The sequence below is a fragment of the Hemibagrus wyckioides genome, linkage group LG28 (genome assembly GCF_019097595.1).
Source record: "Hemibagrus wyckioides isolate EC202008001 linkage group LG28, SWU_Hwy_1.0, whole genome shotgun sequence".
Lineage (NCBI taxonomy): Eukaryota > Metazoa > Chordata > Actinopteri > Siluriformes > Bagridae > Hemibagrus > Hemibagrus wyckioides.
Window position 1 is genome coordinate 5,614,667 of NC_080737.1, and position 17,738 is coordinate 5,632,404.

Sequence of the window (17,738 nt, forward strand, 5' to 3'; positions counted from 1 at the left end):
TTCTTACTATCATTGTGAAAAACTACCATTGACATAATTGTAAATGCAATGCTTTGCCAAAATCTATCTTTTTTTAATAAAAGAAAAAAGCACGCACACACACACACACACACTGTTACAAAATAAAGCCACAGCAACATCGGGGGGGAAAAAAAGACCCGCAACACATTTCCATTTTTCTTTTCCGTTTTTTTTTTTTTTTTTCATTAAACAAAAAGACATTGTTTACATCACAGGCAATAATCATGAAGGAATTTCTGAACCGAACAGAAATTTCTATCATAGCCGTGCCATATAAGCCCCAAACCCACCCCAATCCTGACTGATTCCCCTTATACATACAAGTACACACCCCAGACCCTATTGATCCTTTCTTTAGTTTTCTTTATACATCATTGTCATTGGATTCTTCATTAGTACCAGATATACATGAATAGGATAAATCTCAATAAACAGAACCCTGATTGTACATATCAAACCCTTTTTTTCCCCAACAAATGGCAGGTGCTTTGAGAAAGCCGTGGCTTTCTTTCTTTTGCTTTTAGTCATTATTATTATTATTATTATTATTATTATTATTATTATTATTATTATTATTATTATCATCATCATGTCCTTTTTTTCTGGAGAATACGTCGGCCTTGGCCATATTTCTACATCACACTCATCCATGTTTTTTGCTTCACAGACCAAAGGCCAGAGACACACAAATTTCTACATACAACCAGACTAAAGGATCTTCAGATCCAAACAAATTCTCAGCTGTTCTAGAGTGCAGACTCGGCCAGAATTTGGAAAAATGTTCTAAAATACAGAACTGAGTTCCAACTGTTCTAGGATGCAAAGCTTTTTTTTTTTCTTTTTCTATTTTTTTTTTTTTTTTATACAGCTGCCATGGTTTGTGCAAGAGCTAATACAGACAATAAGGCAATAAAAGAGAGATTAAACAAATCAGACAGTGGTCACACACACACATCAGCGCAAGAGCAAAGAGAACAAGAAAGACAGACATGATCTCACACACACACACATCACATACACACTCGTTGAGATGCTCTGTTTGTTTCACCGGCCAAATCTTGCGATGGAGCTAAGCAGGCTTATGTATAGGGAGGGGAAAAAAGGGTCAAAGGAGGTCTTTAAGACATGACCCCATGTGTACATGTAGCAGCACCACCTGGCCCTGTTGCTAATCTGCGGTAGAAGGAAGAAGGTACTTTACATTTCAGATACAAACTAGAGGGATGGCAGAGAGGGTCCTTGTAGTAAAAAAAAAAAAAAAAAAACAAACCTGTAACTATTTGAATATAATTCAATGTCATTTATATTTGGCATTTTGTCAACATAACCTTGTATCAGAGTCATTACAGTACATGTATTTATTGGCAAACTATTCTATATAATCCAAGAATAGTGGGTTAAAGAGTTCCCTCAAGTCCCTTACAGAAAAATCACACACATCTCACATGTAATTATAAGTTTTGATATATTGTGAGGGGCGGGAAAAGCATGTCCTGAATCTGCACAACTCCTATCAACATGTGAACAATATACAATAATATATGAGAGAAAATGGTATATGAAAATTTAAACCACTTGCTCTGTGAAAAGTTAGTCCTTACTGTACAAGTAGCAATGATACATTAAAATAAATGAATCAAGTAATTTACATAAATATACATGAGTAGTGAAATACACTATATTGCCAAAAGTTTTGGGACGTCTGCCTTTACATGCACATGAATGTAATATGGAGTTGTCCCGCCCTTTACAGCTATAACAGCTTCAACTCTTCTGGGAAGGCTTTCCACAAGGTTTAGGATTGTGTTTATGGGAATTGTTGACCGTTCCTCCAAAAGTACATTTGTGCGGTCAGGCACTGATGTTGGACGAGAAGGTCTTGCTCACAGTTTCCACTCTAATTCATCCCGAAGGTGTTCTATCGGGTTGAGGTCAGGACTCTGTGCAGGCCGGTCAAGTTCCTCCACACCAAACTCATTCATCCATGCCTTTATGGACCTTGCTTTGTGCACTGGTGTGCAGTCATGTTGGAACAGGAAGGGGTCATCCCCAAACTGTTCCCACAAAGTTGGGAGCATGAAATTGTCCAAAATGTCTTGGTATGAAGCTGAAACATTAAGAGTTCCTTTCACTGGAACTAAGGGGCTGAGTCCCACCCCTGAATTCAATGATTTGGAGGGGTGTCCCAAAACATTTGGCAATATAGTGTATATCGAGAATAAATTAATCATATGAAAAAAAGTGCAAATTGATGATTCACATGGACAAAAAAAACACACACATGGGAATTATGTGATGAATCGCTTGAACGTCATGTGATCTTTCTGTAAGGGTCAATTATGGGATCCAAACTCACAACCTTCCAGTGTAGAACCTTGTGTAGCTCCACCTCTAACACTTTAATGTAATTTTTTTCACTTTTCATTTGATAGAATTTATCATATACTGCCAGAAATTCTATAAAAAATAAATAAATAAATAAATAAATAAATAAAAAGATTAAAGCAGAAATGTTTGGCTTGTTTGATGCAGAAATACTACAGAGAATCTTGGCACTGATATCACATCTAGCTTTCCGTCAAACTAAAACAGATTAGAAAAGTCTAAAGGCAGTCGAAATTTAGTAGGTCGAAAGGCGAGCGGTCCGTCTCTAAATATCTAAAATCTAAAAGGAGAAAAAAAAAAAAAACAGAAACATTAAGAAAATTTTTGTGACAATGATAGAAAAGATTTTCCAGGAAAAAGTGGAGTTAGTGGTGTTTTAGAGAGACACCGCTATCTCTTGATCGTAAAAAGACCCTGTTCACATTTAAAGCCCTCTGGCGGAATCCCCCACCCTCACCTTTTAGAATTTTACATTACAACACGTTTAGTGTAGCCGAAAGAACGGAAATGTGCAGCGGATCTGAGTGCGTAAAAACAGTTGTGTATAAAATTGTGTATGGGAGAATATGTGTAAGACCACAGTCCTGCTGTCGTGTACTGCTGAGTGTAAAAAAAATTCAGACGTCTGATTGTAGCTGATGCGAGTGTGTAATTCTCTCTACTGTAGCTTGTGTTTATCAGACTGGTGTTTTTCTTTAAGGAAAACTCCACCCTGAATGACTTGCATATTATTCTTTATAATAAATACATGATTCTCAATGGCACTCAGTATTTATTTTGTAAGATGATATTTATTTATAAGCTTCTTCAATTGTTATATTAATCCAGTTTCCATACAACGGTATTCGTCTCACGGTGCCGTGGGCTTTGGCTCATTTCATCTCTCCCTAAAGATAACGATGTGATGGTGCGTTAGTCTGTCCATTTATTTTCTACCTCCTCATCTGCTCACTCTGAACCTGAAACACACTGAACTAACACATACTACAACAACCATCAACACCATAATGATCGTCTCACAAGACCGCTCTATAATGGAGGACTTCTCTTATATAGTGTATGACTCTAATATTTGCAGCACTAATCCCTCTCCACTAATTCCATACTGGATTTCTCATTAATCTGGCATTGCAATTTTACAAAAACAAAAAAAAAGTGAGTGCTTTTTTGGGGTTGTTTTTTTAGAAGCTAACATCAAAACCTGCCCATTATCACATATGTCTGAATCTGTTTTGTTGTTGCTTTAATTAAACAGCATTGTAACTATGCTAGCATTACCAGCGTGCCCCTGTGACATCAGTGTGGCACACAACCGCTAACTTCTCGAGGAAATGACGCCAAATGAGTGAGCACCAGTATCGCTAAACACGTCACGATTATTTGAATACAAATATACTTTCCAGGGCGGAGTTTTTCCTTTAACTGTCACTGAATTGAGGAGGCACTTGAATGTGTCAGTTGAGAACTGCATGTAGATGCTCGCAAGTGTATCTGCGTGTGAGGTGTAAAAGCGATAAAATCGAAGCTGTCGCAGTTTAATACAACGTAATTACCCTGGCTATAAAACTATAAATAAATATAAATGGAGACTGCAATTGCACACACACACACACACACACAGTAATCTCTTTTTTCAGTCACTCAGGGTATCTGAGCTGGTCAGCTGATGTGCCTCCATGCTCAGAGGAGCAGAAGAGCAGCTATTGAGGATAAAAGTATGCGTGTTCACCAGTGCTTATGAATTGTACTGCAGTTTATGACAGCTTGAGGTCTTGGTATATGGTTGTGTGTGTGTGTGTGTGTGTGTGTGTAATATGTGTTAACATTAGCATGTGTTCATGTATGGTTCACTGTTGTTGGGTTGAGTATAGAGGCACAGCATGGCACAGCATAGATGATGCAAACACACACACACACACACACACACATACCTGACAAACACAGTAAGGCAATCAGATAATACAAACTATATCGAAACTATATCTCACTCTTTGCTCTTTTGATCCATCTCTCATCTATTTCTTTCTACTATTCTCTCTCACACACTCTATCACTCTCTCTCTCTCTCTCTCTCTCTCACACACAAACACTATTTCAGGAAAAGGAAACACTGACAGACAATAAACAGAAAGCTCTTTCCTCTCACAGAGAACATTAGGACCTGTGAAAAAATGGCTACAATCAAAAATGAGGCACTTTTTTTTTTTTAGAAAAAAAAAAAGGAAAAAAAGGTCATATATACTTCTTTCAGTAGTACTATGTAGAGTAGACTATATATGTTTCTTATCTATCGTTAGACTACGTAGCATCTGTATTACAATTATTTTTAAAATTTCATAATGAAGGAAAAAAAAGAAGGAATATCATTGGCTCCTGGTTGGCAGTCAGAGTCGCTTTAATCCTTCCCGATTGGATGAAGGACGTGTCCATCTTAGAGTTCATGGTTGGGTAATGACCAATAGTCTTTTGGCAAATTTTGTTCCGATTGTAACCGATGGAAACAAAATCTTACAGAGTGAGCGTCCACACCTTTAGGACTCGCACACACTGAGATGCATACAACACACCCACACATTCGCTCTCTCACACTCTTACACACACACAAACACACACACACACACACATTTCTGTTCCTCTTCAGCAAGCAGGACGATCAGCACTCTGAGAAAGAAAGAAAAAAACAGAATAAGAATTATTGCATCAGGCAGCCAGTGCAGAAAACAACAACAGCTGCCAGTTAACCTGCATCCATCACCTTAAACAAATCCACAACATCCTCATGCTTCTCCGCCGGCTCGGTGCAGCAGCGTGTATTATGTAGTGGGGGTGTAATACAATGACACAATCTGTATCTGTATTAGGTTTTAAAGTTTTTGTGTTCTTTTACATATAAATTGGATATAAATTAATTATACACATCTAGTTTCAACCAGAACCTCAAAATAAAAGAAAAGAAAAGAACAATTCCATTCTTATTCATATCGGTATCTTTAGCCATTTAGAGCAGACAGAGATCCAGTTGCATCCCATATTATGTAGCTACCCAGGCAATGTATAGTTCTTATAAATTGTATAAAGAATTACAGAAATGATCTAGATTTTAATCAGCACCTTCTGACCAATCAGATCTGAGATTCCAATGATGTGGTATAACAACATACTAAATGTACGAGACAATAATGCTAGTAAAGTACGTTTGCTTGTTCAAAGGCAGGTGACGCCACCAGATCTTCTTAAAACGCTGCTCAGAGAAAGAAATGCTCCTTTCTATCCACACCACTTGGACAGCAATGCAATTTAAACTTACTTAATCTCGTGATCGCCCAATGACAGGGTGAACACACAGGCCTTTGCGTCACTTGGGAGCCCTAAAGCAAACGTTTCTTGTGTAATTCAGCGTCTTTCTTAAATAGTCTGGTTTTTCAAAACTGTTGGTGCTGCATGTCCAGCGTCACATACACAACAGAGACTGCAGAGACTAGATGTTATACTAGAGCAGACACATGACCAAAAGTAATCATGCATATTCACCTAGGCTTTCACAAAAACGACCCACGCTTCCCCACCCACACACAGCTCACACACACACACACGTACCTGGGTAATAACAATAGAGAGCTATGACATGATTCTTAATAATGTCAACGAGCAGGGGGAGAAGTGACTGTTCGGTGTTTGAGGAGTTCATTAACTTCCCTTGGTGCTATCTATCCTCTCACTTTCTCTGTCTTTCGCTTGTGTCTTCCTCAGTCTGGTCGTCTCTACACACACACACAGGCGTTTATTGAACAGCTCCCCTGGGACCTCGACAGGCCTGTCTGGCACTCAGTGATTTTCTCTACTCTCTCTCTCTCTCTCTCTCTCTCTCTCTCTGTTTGTGTCACTTCCTCGGATCTCTCAGTTTGGCTCTCTCCTTTCCCTTCTCAGTCTCTGTCACTCCTTCTCATTTTCTTCTTCAGTATAATATATTGCTGTCTGTGCTTGGACAAGTCTACACACACAGACATGTCTGGCAACACACCAGCGACCAGACGAGGTCACAGTCGGGGACGAGAAAAAAAAAAAGACATGCAAGCCAGACATATTACAAATACTTATACTACAGCACTGTTGAATTCTCCATTCTTAATTCAGAATTCCATGTAAATTTTATTTAACAGTAGCTAATGGTAATAATTATACACTATAAATATATTACTGATAAGTATCATTTTGGGGTATGCTGGCATAACAGAATGATTGTGTTTGGAGTAATAACAGTAAATCTGCCTCTGTTTTGATTGATTATTTTCTTATAATGAAACTGAATGTGCATGGTAAAGCACATACACATACACACACACTCTCAGCCATAGCATCTAATCTGACTAAGCTCTATTGAGATAAGTTGAAAAACATCCCTCTTCATGCCTCCCCCTCCTTCCTCCTCCTGAATCCCTTGCTCTCTCTACCTACATGACAGGAAGCGATCACAAAAGAAAGGATGAATCAACCTCTGTTTTGGAGTGGCTTTTCACATCTCTCTATCTCCTGGTCCTTCTTTTCCATTTCTCTCTCTCTACTTCATTCAGTTTAAGTGCCCCTGACTCACTATTCCCACTTCCAATAAAAGCGAGAGATAGAGAAAGAAACAGAGGGTGAGACAGAAAAAGGAAGAAACAGAGAAACAGAATAGGAATAGAGACAAACATGTGGTGTGCATATCTGTGTGCGATGATGATAAATGTGTGTGTGGGGGGGGGTGTTTGACACACAGCAGGGAGATGAGATCTAAATGAGGACAAGACAAAGTAGGTCCTTAATAAATTAACATGAATAAACAGCAAGGTACATTTACATGTGCCACCAAACCACATTAGACAATATGTGAAGCATAAAAAAATCCCACATTTCTACAAACATACCAATTAACAAATTGCATTTGTAAGGATGCCCCGCTGTCTCAGCTGAAATTGTTGATTCTGACACCGAGACTGTGCAGTATGGAAGCTCATGTCCATCAACAGAGCCCTCGGTATAGCTCAATGACCGATTTTCCTTGGTTGCTGTGTCTACGGCAATGCCTGGGAGGTTTTTCCAGACTGAGTAGCACCCAAAAACAAGTCTGGATCAGATTTTGTCAGCTGGCATTCTCTGAATACACACACTAAACTAGCTAAAAAGCATTGGAAAGTGATGTTCAACCTGTCGCCCTAATGTGTTCACACAGTGATGGAATGCACTGTGCCACAGTGGATGGATTCTACTTATAGTCTAATTATCTTTAAAGGACAACAAACATAACTGCAGGGAGAGGTGAGCTTGTTAGGAATCTTACAGAAGCAGACTGTAGAATTGGCTTTATGTAGCCTGAATTGCTGTTAGGTATTTGCTAAAATCGGTCAGCAGACAGATCAGTTAAAAATCCAGTCACATCCATTTTCATCTGTAACAGTTTATATATTGATATGCCATTCCATACATAATCAAGATGTCCATATACTAACCTGAGTAAAAGAAATCAAAAAACACAGCAAAACACCTCAAGCCTTTTTAAAGGATGTATTTCCCCCTTGATTCTAGTTCCTTTCACATTAGATCTCGCAAAGAGAATATGAAGCCAGGTGCTCAGAATGTTATGCACTGAAGGGCTGAGCCTGACACTACTGACGCAAAGATAAAGATATTGTTACAAAGCATAGCTTGAATATGTCTGACACGGTCTGAACTTAAGATATTCTAACAACCTAAATGCCTAAATCATAAATCACTAACTAATGTGTTATTCTAAAACTCTTGAAATCTACATAGTAATGTGTGGATTTGGACATTCGTACTCTTTTTGATGTCTCCAGCCATCAGTTTCGATTGATAATTTAACATTTATGGAAGTCTCCATTGTGAGCACTTTGTAAAAATCAGTGTTTAATTAATAATTGAACATGTAACCCTGCACATGTGCCTCCTGCCAAAACCTCCCACATGTTACATTGGGATCAATCGATCTGCATCGAACCGAGCGTGACATTTAACTCCAAGCTGTTCCAAGCAATCATCTTATGGTAAACCATGAAACATAATAATGGTAAGCCACTGATGTTAGCTTGGACAGTTTTCAATATATTTAGAACAATGTTTCCCTACCGCACATTACAGATTAGTGCTTCCGCATGAAAGCATTCATTATTGATAGTAAAACATCTTTATCAATGATGTTTATGAGGTGCATTGGTTGTACCCAGAAGAGGTCCTTGAGTACCAATGTTATTGCCAAGCTGTCTGCTCTTCCACAGGAAATATTCCATTTTATCAGTATCAGTCCTTGGCTAACAGATAGGCCAGAAAAATGCCCTTCTATTGTGGCTTCACTGAAAAAGTGACCCATAAAGAAAATATGGTAAAGTATTCCAGCTCATGGCAAAAAAGACTACAAATGAGAAGCAAAGGTAAAAAAAATATCAAAATAAATAAAACACATAAGATCAATAGTATCTTTTTTTATAGATAGAGACATCTGTGGCTGCAAATAATTAGAGAACCCATGTTCTATTATACTCCGAGACGCACACTACTATGCTATAAATAGAGCTATATGATGGTTTAAATTCTTTCTTTCTCTTGCTCTCACACACAGAGTATGCAAAATGAAACTCATTAGTGATCCTGTATAATGGACAGCGGTGTTTTTCGGACCACCGACGGTCTGGCTTGATTATGGCTTCTCTGACCCAAAGCAAGCTGGCTGTCTAGACAGCTCTGGAGTGAGCCAGCCTCCCACTCATCAACTCTTGTCTTCTGTTTTCTCACAGAATTACTCATGAACAATCGTGACTTCAGATCAAAACAAACATGGCAAACGGTGTTTCTGCTTTCAGGTTGCTGTTTGCTCCACACACACTCACACAGACACTACAGGATATTGAGTCTTAAACATTGAGCATGCTTAATATTTTAATTTGGGGCAGCCATGACTTGATTAATGTCCCAGATTACATCCTGTATCATAGGATAATCTGAGAACATAATCGTTTAAGACCAGCACAAAATTGGGACACCTTTTGACCCAGGTATTATTCCACTCATGCCCTTTTCCTACCTTTGCCATCCTACCCGTGCCTCTTCTCTTCCCCTTTCTCTCTTCTCAGTTCACTTGACCTAACCTCATCTCACCTCAGCACTGGGATTCATTGCACTTCTGTGGTGCCTCATTCACAGTGACACCTTACACTTTGCACTCACTGACAGTCTCCCAACAGGCTTTTTCCTTCTCTAGACTTCATGCCCCTGCTTGTCTTCCTGCATCCAGATTCCAGAGGAGTTACCTCCTCTTCATTTCCATGAAAACCTATACATTACATTATTTTTGCTCTCTCTGTATTGTCTTTGAATACATATTTATCCACTCCTCAAAATATCAGATAATGCACTTATTCCACCTTTTACTGCTTTTTACACACTAATTTTCTACAGAGAACCACAGTCTTTCTCTGTGAGGATGTGGATGTGCTAGATAGTTATTGACTATTTCTAATGCACCTCAGGCGTTTGTATGTGTCTTTGTGACTGTTATATGCAAAGCTGTAACTTTAAGGTTTCCACCCTGGTCTTCAGGACATAATGTTGCAGTTTCTTGGTAACAAGTTGCATTTTGTAAATAATTTCATTTAAATTTGATGACTGTGAAATAAAAGATTTAACTGTTGGCATATTGCTGTGGTTTAAGCTCAATAAAACACTTATGAAATACTGTTCTAATAAAGACAGAAACTAATCAGATGAGAAGCAGGACCCAATTGCTTAATGGTTCTTATGGTCTGCTGTACCAAATGTTATTGCTGTCTGAACACCTGTCTAAATGCCAAGGGGCTAAACATATAAGGGTTCAATTCAAGTGGACTAAATACTACATATGTAAAACCACCCAGAGTGTGTGTGTGTGTGTGTGTGTGAGAGAGAGAAAGAGAGAGAAAGGGAGAGAGAGACTAGAGGCACTAAAACACTAAGCAATAATCAAGGCCATTTTCAGCAGGAGTGAGCCTAAATGGCCGTAATTATCCACAATCACCATGTGCATTAAATATATGCATTCAGCTATATGACTGCACAGTGGAATCCCTTAGTAGCACCTTAAATATCTGGCCTAGTCTCATAGGAACAATGGCTGCACAACTTTGGCTGTGTGTGCCTTCTCACATGTACTATATTCTACACAAACCCACAAATGCTTTAATACTTTCTTCATTATCTCTAATCACAGAGCATACATTAAATGACACAGTATATGGTTATAATAAAGAAACACACACATATGCTCACTGCTCTTACCCAGCAGTTCCTCATAAGATTTAACACTCTTATCTTATGGCACACACACACAATTTGGTTAGCGCTACTATATGGGAGTGATCAGGTTTTCACTCTTCTTTCAATATGTCTCCAGATACTATTAAACAAACAGGCCTGAAAGACGCACTAATAGTGGAGCGGTAAACAATGCTATAATTGAAATATCAATGTCTGTTTGCTAGTTCCGTAAATAAATAGCATTTTATCCACTGAAGAATAGATGTCAATAACACAAGTCATTAGCATATAATATAAAATTAAAGTTAATTTACTTCATATTGGTTAAATTAAAATAATCTTGATATGTTTTAAAGCAATTATGTATAACAAATCTTGTATGTAAGATACATATTTTAACAAAAATAAAAGAAATCCCAGTCAGTATAAAATCACAACTAACGAAATGGTAATCACAACTAATGCATCAATCTGGGCCATCGCCTGGGAATTCTTTTATCACTGGGAATCATTCCACTGGGATAATCAAATGTAAATTAAAATAATTATCACCAATTTTGTGATAGAGTGTAAATGTATTACAAATCAATTACAAACCTTTGCTGTCTTTCCTGGTATTTTGGTGAACTCTTAGTTCCTCTGACTTAAAAAAGTCAATGCTGGCATATGTGTTGATGCTGGAATTGTTGCTTCCCCCAGCTGCTGTTCCACCTAATCCCATTGTTAACCCTTCTCCCAAAACATTGAAGTGTGGCACAGAAGATCCATCTAGGTTCATCTGAGCATTGTCCTTTCCAGCCAAGTCAAGGTCAATGTAGTTTAGACCTTGTTCCAGTGACAAAGATGAAGCCTGGGCTGTAGTTAGAGCTGCCAGCCCAGGACCTGTGCACTGTGCAGCAGATGGCTGCCCAGTAGCCCAAAGTGTACTCTCTATCCCATGGCATCGAGGTATATTGGCCTGGGGAGTTTCTCCAAAAATGGAGGAGGAGGAGGAGGAGGAGGATGGAGAAATAGAGAGTTCTGGAGGTGTCTTGAAGGTGTCTGAGCGATGCCTCCGTCTTGCTGATGATTCTGCTCTGACCAGTCTGGCACCTTGGTCTAACTTGGGGAATGCCTTGGGTGAGTGGAAAGTCATGCTTTGGTCCTGCTCAATACAGGTGGGCTCAGCAATTTGCCCAGGTTTAGGACCATGTAAAGGGCTTTCTACTATAGCCATTCCAAATGCCATTTCTGTGTAGTCTGTGAAAGGGGTACCGGTCATGTCTCCAGAGGGCAAGGTGGACACACCATTCTTTCTATGTCCCTTTTCAGCTTCCTGTGCCACTTGAGGAGCCCTTGCGGGATTCTCTCTTGCTTTTGGAGCTATTGCTTGGGTGGGATTAAAAGAAGAGAGTGATGTGCAGGACAAAGGAGATGATGAATGGCCCAAATCCATGTTAACATACTCTGAGGACACAGAGATAGAAGTGGAGAGGGGTGCTGAGAAACTGCGGGGCAGATTGGTGCCACCAACTTGGCATGAAGATGGTTGGTATAAAGCTCTTGAATGCCCTTGAACCACAGTGCTCCCCTGATCTACACCTGTTACCCCTCTTTTGCACATTCCCTGATCACCCGGATAAACAATGCTAACATATTCACCAGAGCTTTGGGGTACCAATGGCTGTATAGTCTCTTTGACTCTAGGTAGAGTGTTGGCTTTGGACATATCCACGCAGAGACTAAAGGGCCTGCCTTTTCGTTGCTGTGGATGACCCTGTTTCTGGACACCTGCCCCTCGTCTCTGCTGGTGAAAATGGTGGGCTGAATCTTTGGGGTGAACACCCCCTACCCTGTGTCCTGTGCTTGACCTGGTGGCCTTCCCAATTCCACCTGAAGGCAGGGATAGAGGTTTGTCCTCCAAGCTCTCCGTGCTTGCTGAACTGGAAGAGAATGATGAGGAGGACAGGGAAAGGTTTCCGCCTCCACTGGGGCCAGAAGAAGAGTCCGCTCTATTCGGATAACCACCACGTCCGGTCCTCCTTCCAGACACACTTTCAACCCTAGAAATCGCTTCTGGCCTCCTTGCATCTCCCAGATTATCCTCAAAGCGAGTAGAGAGGGTAGTATGTTTGTAAGATCGTGGGAGGGAAAAGTAGGAGTACACTGTTTTGGGCTGTAGTGGATGTTGTTCTGTGTGTGAAGGGGGTGTGCTGCAGGCTGACCTGGCACTAATGGGTGACATGTTCATGTAGTCACTACCTGCTCGACTCTCCATGCTGCTCCTGCTACCCCACAAGCACCCACTCATGCCATGTAGATCTGGTGAACAGCTGCTATGGGGAGACATCATCATGTAGCCTTCAGAGACAGGAAGGCGGATGTTCTGTGGGGGTGAAACACTGCTGTTGGGGGTCATAGTCATGTATTCATCCCCTCCCTTTGGTTCTGTTTCAGATACTGAAAGAGACAGACTTGCAGGGGCTGTAACACCTGGTAGCATAGACATGTAACCACTGTCAATTGATGTGTTCTCCAGACCTTCCTTTGTATTTACACCTTTATTTGCTGAGGTTTCCACCTGCCCACTTGGAGTTACTGAGCTTCCTGAGCCTCGACGAGAGGTGAAGGATTCTCTGCTGGTGCTGCGAGACATCACTGCGTAGTCTTCATCTTCTTCATCTTCTTCTTCTCTGCAATGAGGTACTATGCGCTCCTGAGCAGTGGAAGGTGGAAGAGAAGTGCGCTTGCTAAGTAACCTACGCTCAGCTTCATACTCTCTGCTGGAGGAGTGTCGAAGAATCCGGCGCCCATGTACTCTCTTGTGAGTAGTGTCTCTGTGCCCCACTAATATACAACTAGTAGAGCCATCTACTAATGCAGTAGAGAGACCAGCAGCAAGAAGGGAGTGCTCACCAGGGCTAGATCCATACTCATCAGAGGAGCCATAGTCACTCGGAGAGCCTGACATGGACACTCTCTGTGGGATCCGAGCATAGGTGCAGATGGGCACTGTACCTAATGGAGCTCCACTCAGTCCACACTCTGATCCATGGCCAGAGCTAGATGAGAGACTAGGGGCAGGGGAAGGTGCTGGGTTTTTAGGGGTATATGGCGCCAAACTAAGTGTGATCTTAGCTGGGGTAGGTGCTCTAGTGGGTTTAGGCCGTAGGGTAGGGGTGGTGGAACAAGAGGAGCCATTGAGGCTTGGGCTAGTGCTGAGAGCAGTCATTCTACCACTGCTATCCTCTGTCCGTGCACCAATACTGGCTGTGCGAGACCTGGAAAAGCCTTGTCGAGATGTGGGCGATGTGTTGGTGCTGTGTGGCACTCCAGGAGTCTCTGTCCTAGCCCGTCTAGAGAAGCCTACCTGGGAAGGTGGCAAATTTGGATGGTGGCGTCGTGACGGCACACTTATAGGATTAGAGGCTGTGCCACCTCCGCAGGAAGTTCCCACTGCCTGGGTTTTGCTCCGTTGACGGAATTCTTCACTCAAGGCTTTCATAGCCTCTAGGAGAGTCTCATGCATGTTCTGTGCAACTACAGAATCCTCCACTTGCATCCAAAACTCTCCAGGTCCTGTCATGGCTGAACGGCCCACTTCTATAAAGAAAAAGTTCTCTGAATGTCCACACCGGCGCACATTCATCAGTTGGAGCACTACAGCAGGTGCATCTGAGTTGAGTTTAACAAAGTTGACCGTATTATCAGTAAGGCAGAGTCTGTAGATGCCGATCAGGTTCCTTGCCTGCCCTAGGCCTTTGGGCCATAACTTCACCTGCCATACTTCCTTAAAAGCAGGGCCAGGTGATAGCAGTCCACATTCTCCTCCACTGCCATAGTCGTCTGGGGTCTTACCTATAGTGACACAAGATACAAAACAACAACTGAAACAACATAATGGCATATAAATAGCATACTGAAAAAAGGGGTTTTGGAATTACTATACATTTTGACCACAAAGACTACAGTGATTATGTAGTGTGTGAGAAAATGCTGAGCGTGTGAGAAAACACTGTCTGTGACTTGTCTCTGTGCATGTTCTCCATGCATCCATGTCATTTTCCTTTGGGTTCTCCATTTTCCCTCCAGCTCCCAAAACATGCCTGTAGGCAGATTGGCTACTCTAAATTGCCACCTAGGTGTGAATGAGTGTGTGAATGTGTGTATGCATGGTGTCCTGTGATTGAGTAGCATCCCAATTGGGGTGCATTCCTGCTTTGTTTTTCTGAGGATAAGCTCCACAGGATAGAGGGTTACTTAATTAGTGAATAACCTGCAAAATGCTGAATGTTTTGGCCAATGATTAAAAACAAGTCCAAAATTAAATAATTGATTTTAAATAAAGAATATACAATATTGCACATTTAAAAGATGTACGTTAAAGTGAATTATTAAGTGTTATAATGGAATAGTGGAATAATCATTTTTATGCATTTTCAGTTCATCCTGTTTCATATTTGCTGGGTTATGCATTTGGTTGTACTAAAAATCACTTGATACATTTGATACGCTGGGACATTAAAACGGGCTTGTATGGAGAAGGCTACGAGTCGGCAGTGTAATAACGACGTTTACACACAAGCAGATAAAATTAGGTTTGTAACGGGCTATTCAGCGGACAAGGACACGGCTTTGGCTGGTGAGCAAAACGCTTAATCACGTCCCACCGAATCCGGTGCTCTCGTTCAACCCTGTGATCATGCAAAGATGGGGTGGGAGACCACGGCAGCCAAAACACGAGAGACGTGCGAAGGAAACCCCGTTTCCTAATGAAAACACGTCGCTGCTGCGGACGCCCTCCCCGACACGCGGTGCTGTGGCATGGAAATGTAGGTTACGCGCACCAAACGTGCTGAAAACCAAAAACAGACGACCGTGCGCGCTGCAGTAGCCTCCGCTGCACAATGCGACACCCTCTTACACACGCATTCAATTGCGCGCGCACACACACACACACACACACAGTGATTCCCGACTGCACCAAAATAGTGCACATGGGGAAATATCAAAAATACAATCGACACTTTGCGTTCGACACCGCTGAAACAGAGCGTGCAGCTGCGCCTCGACGCCGTGCATTTATTAACGCTGCATTACAAGTCACAACTTCCATCAAAATACGATCAGGGTGTGGGGAACGGATTTGACATGATGCTTATGCAGGGGTGTGCATTAAGATAACTGATGGGCGGAACTATGGCGAATTTGGTACAGAGATCATACGGGTGCATTTATTTATTTCTAGCTTACTTCTGCACTGCAGGTCCAGCATGGCCTGATACCACTCATTCTGCAGCTCCTCTGTGTCCGCGGCCACTGCGAAGCTCTCTCCGCGAGTGTGCAGCACGATCATGTGCTTGTTTTTGGAGTCGGCTCGCTTGTTGATGTTAAAGCACGAATCCAGGTCGACAACCTTCTTGGGCACCGGCGACTTGCTCCGGAATTTCTTTTCGCTCTCGTAGTACTCGAGGCGGGCAGGGCCGCGCTCAGAAGGCGCACGGAGCACGAAGAAACGCCGGTGCGCGGATTTCGGCTTGCGCAGGTAACCGCTCTTGCGGACGTCCTCATAGCATCGCGGCTCCGTGGCCGCTTGGTTCTCCATTGCTGTTTTTTTTTCTGACTAAAAATCCCTACGCTGCACGTTCGCTCATCGTTGTGCTCGCTATGGTCCTCCTCCTCCTCTCTCTCTCTCTCATCATGCCCTCGAAAAAAGAGAGCAGGTGTGTTTTCCTTCAAGTCTCTCTGGTGTCCTGTGCACCCAAACACGAACCCAAACTAACGGGCGCGCACATGCGGCATGCGCGACGTCTGCACTGAAGGCCGTGCCGCGACAGAGCGCACCACAACTGTTTACTGTACGCAGTGTTGCCAGATTGGTTTTCTGGTTTCCATCCCACCCCTTGCTCAAAATTAGTCCAAATTGCATACTGTGCACAATACAATCCTTTTTTGAAACAGTACAAATTCACATAGGTGGATTGGGGATCATGTCAGAACAATAACTGAATTTACTGCTTAATCACTGAAATAATTAGGAATTTAACAAAAGCATAATATAGCAGATTTCATCCGAGGAAATCATTTATTGATCGGAATTCCAGAATGGAAATGAATTAATTCAATCCACATCTAAAATGTAGTCGCATTCATATATTTCCATTTTGCGTAAAACCAGTTGATTTTTATTTTAAGAAACAGGCCAAATTTTCTCAACACACCCAAGCACTTTCCATCACAGCCCAATGAAGATCTTTCGGGTGAATGTCTGGCAACCCCGTGTCTGTAGTAGCTTAATGATAATATGGGCTTCTCTGGTTTAATCTTCTTGTTCCTTCTTTCTCCTTTTTGTGCCTTTCTCATTTGACGTGATAAATATTCAGATGCTGCTTGAGTGGCAACTTGTTTTCAAAGAAAAAGAAACCTTACATTTTTACCATTTTTCTACACCGTTTTTGGCTTTTCAATTATTAAATGCGGGATCACCCGTTCCATGTTCATTGCCAAGTCTGCGCGTCTCGTTCTTAAACAGTGGTTGCCAGGTTAAAGTCAAATCAATCTAGGTTTAAAATACATGATATTAGTTATGAACCATTTCAAAATATTAAACAATTAAAAGCGACACGCTTACAAATCAAACAATGTCAAGCAAATGATATTATTATCTATCCCCATAGACTACGGCCATTTTCTTCTGAGTATCTTTAATAGTAGCTCAGAGTAGGGAAAAATGCGGTCTGGCAACCCAGGGCTGGTCACAGCTCTGAGCGGTTACGACATCTGCTGGTTGACCTTTTATTTAAGTATGCCTTGGTATAGCAGCCAGCAAAGTGCTTTCACATAGTAAAAATCATAATATTAACTGTTGGTTTAAAATATGTTAAAATACCTCTATTTAAATAAAATAGCTGCCTTTCAAATGTAATTAAATGTTTGTCATTCCTGGTCCTGGAGTTCCATCACTGTGCCCATTTTGCTATTTTCTCTGCTCCCAAATCAAATAATTCACTTCATTTGCTAATTAAAAAACTAGCTTGAAATTGGTCGGTTTAAGAAGGGAAAACAAAATG

The 17,738-nt window shown here is 41.3% G+C and overlaps 1 protein-coding gene across 1 annotated transcript; it reads right to left on the reverse strand.

Moving 5' to 3' along the window:
• Positions 1 to 126: 126 nt before the first annotated feature.
• si:ch211-284e13.4 (insulin receptor substrate 1-B) lies at positions 127 to 16,488 on the reverse strand. Its single transcript, XM_058383006.1, has 3 exons — positions 15,922 to 16,488; positions 11,287 to 14,526; positions 127 to 5,067 (listed from the first exon to the last, which is right to left on the reverse strand). Exons 1-3 carry the CDS (start codon positions 16,271 to 16,273, stop codon positions 5,060 to 5,062), a joined length of 3,600 nt encoding a protein of 1,199 aa, XP_058238989.1. The 5' UTR covers positions 16,274 to 16,488; the 3' UTR covers positions 127 to 5,059.
• Positions 16,489 to 17,738: the final 1,250 nt, after the last annotated feature.